The sequence below is a fragment of the Panthera uncia genome, chromosome X (genome assembly GCF_023721935.1).
Source record: "Panthera uncia isolate 11264 chromosome X, Puncia_PCG_1.0, whole genome shotgun sequence".
Classification (NCBI taxonomy): Eukaryota; Metazoa; Chordata; class Mammalia; order Carnivora; family Felidae; genus Panthera; species Panthera uncia.
The window spans coordinates 56604665-56609063 of record NC_064817.1 but is presented as its reverse complement, the minus strand read 5'-3'; the positions used below and the strand labels follow the sequence as shown (position 1 = coordinate 56609063).

Genomic DNA, 4399 nt, shown 5'->3' with positions numbered 1-4399 from the left:
GCAGTCTCTGGATGGTTCCTGCAAGACCGACCATCGCCTTCTCTGCACTCCAGCCCAGGGCACCATTGCCTCCTCCCGCTTCTCGCGGCCTCAGCACAGCCTTCATCCCGGCAGCAGCCTCAACCATTACTCTTGCAGCCTGCCACCACTGCGCATTCCACCTCTGTCCCAGCCGCCGCTGCTTCTGCTTTTCCGGTGAGTCTTTCCCTGCGGAGGTCAGGTCTCCTTCCTTATCTTGGCGATAGCCACCTTAAGCGTGTACGGTCCTTTGAAAAATGTCCGAGTCAGCCGACCACAAGGAACTGTTAGAATCTAGTCAAGAAGAGGCTGGTAATAAGGTAATGATGGAGGGACCCGGGGAACAACTGGAGCGCAGTGAAGATGTCGCAGCTGGGCCTGGAGATGATAAAGTGCAAGGTGAGGAAGCCGCCGCAGGGCCTGGGGAAGAAGGGGAGAAAGGTGAAGATGCTGCTGCTAGGTCCGGGGAAGGCGGGGTAAAAGATGAAGATACTGATGAGGATTCAGACACAGACCGTCCAAAAGGACTTATTGGTTATCTTTTAGATACAGACTTTGTTGAAAGTCTGCCTTTGAAAGTTAAGTACCGTGTGTTAGCCCTCAAAAAACTTCAAACTAGAGTGGCCAATCTGGAATCCAAATTTCTGAGGGAATTTCATGGCATTGAAAGGAAGTTTGCTGAAATGTATCAACCGTTATTGGAAAAAAGACGTCAGATCATAAATGCAATCTATGAACCTACAAAAGAGGAATGTGAATATAAGTCAGACTCTGAGGACTATGATGATGAGATGTATGATGAGGAAGAAATGGATGGTAATGAGGAGGGTCTGGTACATGAGTATATGGATGAGGATGATGGTTGTGAAGGAGATTATTATGATTATGCTGTCGAGGAGGATGATGATGATGACGATGACGAGGATACTGATGACGACATCGAGGCTACCGGAGAAGAGAATAAAGAAGAACAGGATCCTAAAGGAATTCCTAATTTTTGGCTGACTGTATTAAAAAATGTTGACACACTCACTCCTTTGATTAAGAAATATGATGAGCCTATTCTGAAGCTCCTGACAGATATTAAAGTGAAACTTTCAGATCCTGGCGAGCCTCTCAGTTTCACGCTAGAATTTCACTTCAAGCCCAATGAATATTTCAAAAATGAGCTGTTAACAAAGACTTATGTGCTGAAGTCAAGGCTGGCGTATTATGATCCCCATCCCTATAGGGGAACTGCAATTGAGTATTGCATAGGCTGTGAGATAGATTGGAATGAAGGTAAGAATGTCACTTTGAAAACCATCAGGAAGAAGCAGAAACACCGGATCTGGGGGACAATCCGAACTGTAACTGAAGATTTTCCCAAGGATTCGTTCTTCAATTTCTTTACTCCTCATGGAATCAACTCAAATGGAAAGGATGGAAATGATGATTTTTTACTTGGTCACAATTTACGTACTTACATAATACCAAGATCAGTGTTGTTTTTCTCAGGTGATGCACTTGAATCTCAGCAGGAGGGGGTAGTTAGGGAAGTTAATGATGCAATTTATGACAAAATTATTTATGATAATTGGATGGCTGCAATTGAGGAGATTAAAGCTTGTTGCAAAAATCTTGAGGGAATAGTAGAAGATGTTGATCGCTGAAGCAAAGTGTACTTGGTCCTGACATTAACTGCTGTAGATCTAGTTACTCAAGATGCAAGAAGTTAATTAGAGCCTTGTGTTCTGAATTTTTTCTTGTAGGGTCATTTAAAACATAGGTCTCAGAAATATAAGAAAGATTTAAATACTAATTAATGTGACCTTGCATTTTAGTAGTAGAATGTTTTCAAGAAATATAAACTGCGGTAGATGGTTTAAAATATCTATATAATGTGTAGTTTAATCCTTCTAAAGTCTTTTCAACATATAGCTATTAATCTGTGGCTGTGAATATTATCAGAACTGCTAAATGAGACCAACATTTGTTTGGAAAGAAAATCTTGGAGAACCAACCCAAGGCTTTTTGAAGCTGTGTGTGTGTGTGTGTGTGTGTGTGTGTGTGTGTGTGTTTTCTTAGTCCTTTATCTAGTGGGTTTATTCTCTTGTACCTGCTTCATTTTGCAACAAAATACAGTAGAATTTAAAACCTGAATGCTTAAGAAGCCTGCATATGGTTAAAATTTTCAGGTAAAACTACATTTATTGTTAGTAACAGCTTATCCATAGGCTCTTGTATTTTATTTGACCATGATAAATAATAAAACTTAGTTATATTGAGGTTATTGTTTATCAGTGAGGTGTTAATCACAGTGCTTTCAAAAGATTGCCACATGTTGTTCTGTGTAATTATGTAAACTGTAATTACAGTGTGTAATTTATCTTCCTATAGTACACTTAATCATTCATTGGAAGTAATCACATGAACATTTTGAAAAGTTTTTTTCATGTTCTTTCACTGTAAAATAAAATAAATAAAAATTTCAGTGTGTTTCCTGTTCTACAACTTATCTTTTTTTCTCATTATAAAAGTGTTATGCTTATTGGAAAACATTAGGAAATACTAAACAATACATTGATTAAACCAAAATCCATATACTCACTCCCCAAAGATAAGCACTGTTAATGTCTTGATTTATTTTCTATTATTTTTCAGTGTGTTTAAATATGCATGCAGATTTACTAACACTATACTTAGATGTGCAAAGAAACTATCTTAGGTTTTATAACTAATGTAATTTTAATTCTGAGTGCACCTCCACACCCCAAGTTTGCAGAGAAACAAAAGTCTCAGTTTTAATCCAGGAAATTAACTGCTATTTATAATTTAAACACTGCATAAATAACAGGCTCCTGTGTGTTAGTCTATATTTCAGATTTACCTACCCTTCCACAATGTCATCTGGATGTACAGGGGCTTATATTGTTTTATGACATTGGTGGGGAGGGGGCTGCACTGACCAGGAAAAAGGGATGTGGTTGGTTAGAGAGCTGACATTGTCCCAGAGTTGGCATTGCCTTCTTCACGTGTGGAAACCCAGAGGTTCAGCTTCCCATTTTGGCAGACTCTGTGAAGGTCACATCTATCCCTCTGGGACAACAGGGAATTTTTAAATGCTTTCCCAGCCGTGTGAGATCTGAGAGTGGCTAAGAAGTACTGTGTCTCGTTATTGCTGCCTATCCACTCTTCCATCCCAGGTGATTGTGATGTGATCCCACAGAAGTATAAGATGAAAGTGGAACAAAATCTCTTCTGCTTGTGACTTATTCCTCCATTATTGAACATGCCTCCTTTGGATTTTGGCTAAGAGAGGTAAGTTTATAACACTGATTTTTTTTTTTTTTTACCTCTGCCTCATCTTTACAATCAACTGAGGAGGAAGATAATGGGCTTTTTCTTTCCTTTTCCTGTCTGGATGGGATCCTCCTCTAAATATATCTTCCTCCCAGGGTCAATAGTAAATGCTCACTTGCTTTTCTATGGGGTTGCAATAGTTGGCAGGGTATAAGGAACTAGAGACAACTTACTATTATAGGGGAACCTAAGTTGGGAAATACAATGTATGCTTGATAAATGTAAACATTTTCATAGTCTTCACCACCCTCAATCTTGACGTTTGTTAAATTCCCAACTCCCCTTCAAACCCTTCCACAAAATAAAGATTGGTACCCTTTTAGTCGTTGTTATTGTTATTATGCATTAAAAAGTCAGGAACGTGGGTGTATCTTTCCTGCTATTTTACAGAGGAGGATCAGGCATCTTGAAGTCTCTCCTTGTCCCTTTCTCTTGCCTCCAGAATAGAGAGCAGTAAAGCTGTTTCTGGGCTTTCTGTAAGGGCAGGCCAGCCCCTTTTCTTTATCCCTCATGTCAGTGGTGTCCAGCCAAAGACCATCAAGGACATACCCATAGTTGAATAAGCACATGCCCAAGTTGAACATAGGTAAACAAGTTGAACATACCCACAGTCTCCATCATCTCCCCCAGGAGAACACACATCCTGGGGAACCATTGTATGTTATCAGTAAGTAAGTGTTAGAAAACATATTGCAGAATTTGGGCTTTGGTTGTGTGATTTGATGGAGGGTCTATGGAAGTGGGGGTTTATTCTATATTGTAGGACAATTTAATGATTGGTAGTTCAATAAATCTCTTCTATAGGGGGGAGATACTAGAACAAGGATAAAGATGTAATTGGTAAAGAGGTTGTAGCCACTGATTTTAGAAAGGTAGTAATATTTGGTGTTTTGTGACCTTGTTTTTGTCTGTGCTTAGACAAAATTAGATGGCCTTACTTTGCCTCATTTTTGTACAGTCCCAGCATAACCTTGTCTGAAGTTGGTATTCTATGAGATGGTTTATCCAATAGAATAGCATGGCCTAGCTGTGAGGACCA

At 39.5% G+C, this 4399-nt stretch overlaps 1 protein-coding gene across 1 annotated transcript; it reads left to right on the top strand.

The window, feature by feature from the left end:
* The first annotated feature begins 271 nt into the window (after window positions 1–271).
* NAP1L2 (nucleosome assembly protein 1 like 2) lies at window positions 272–2465 on the top strand. The gene has a single exon (XM_049643981.1). It carries the CDS (start codon window positions 276–278, stop codon window positions 1668–1670), a length of 1395 nt encoding a protein of 464 aa, XP_049499938.1. The 5' UTR covers window positions 272–275; the 3' UTR covers window positions 1671–2465.
* Window positions 2466–4399: the final 1934 nt, after the last annotated feature.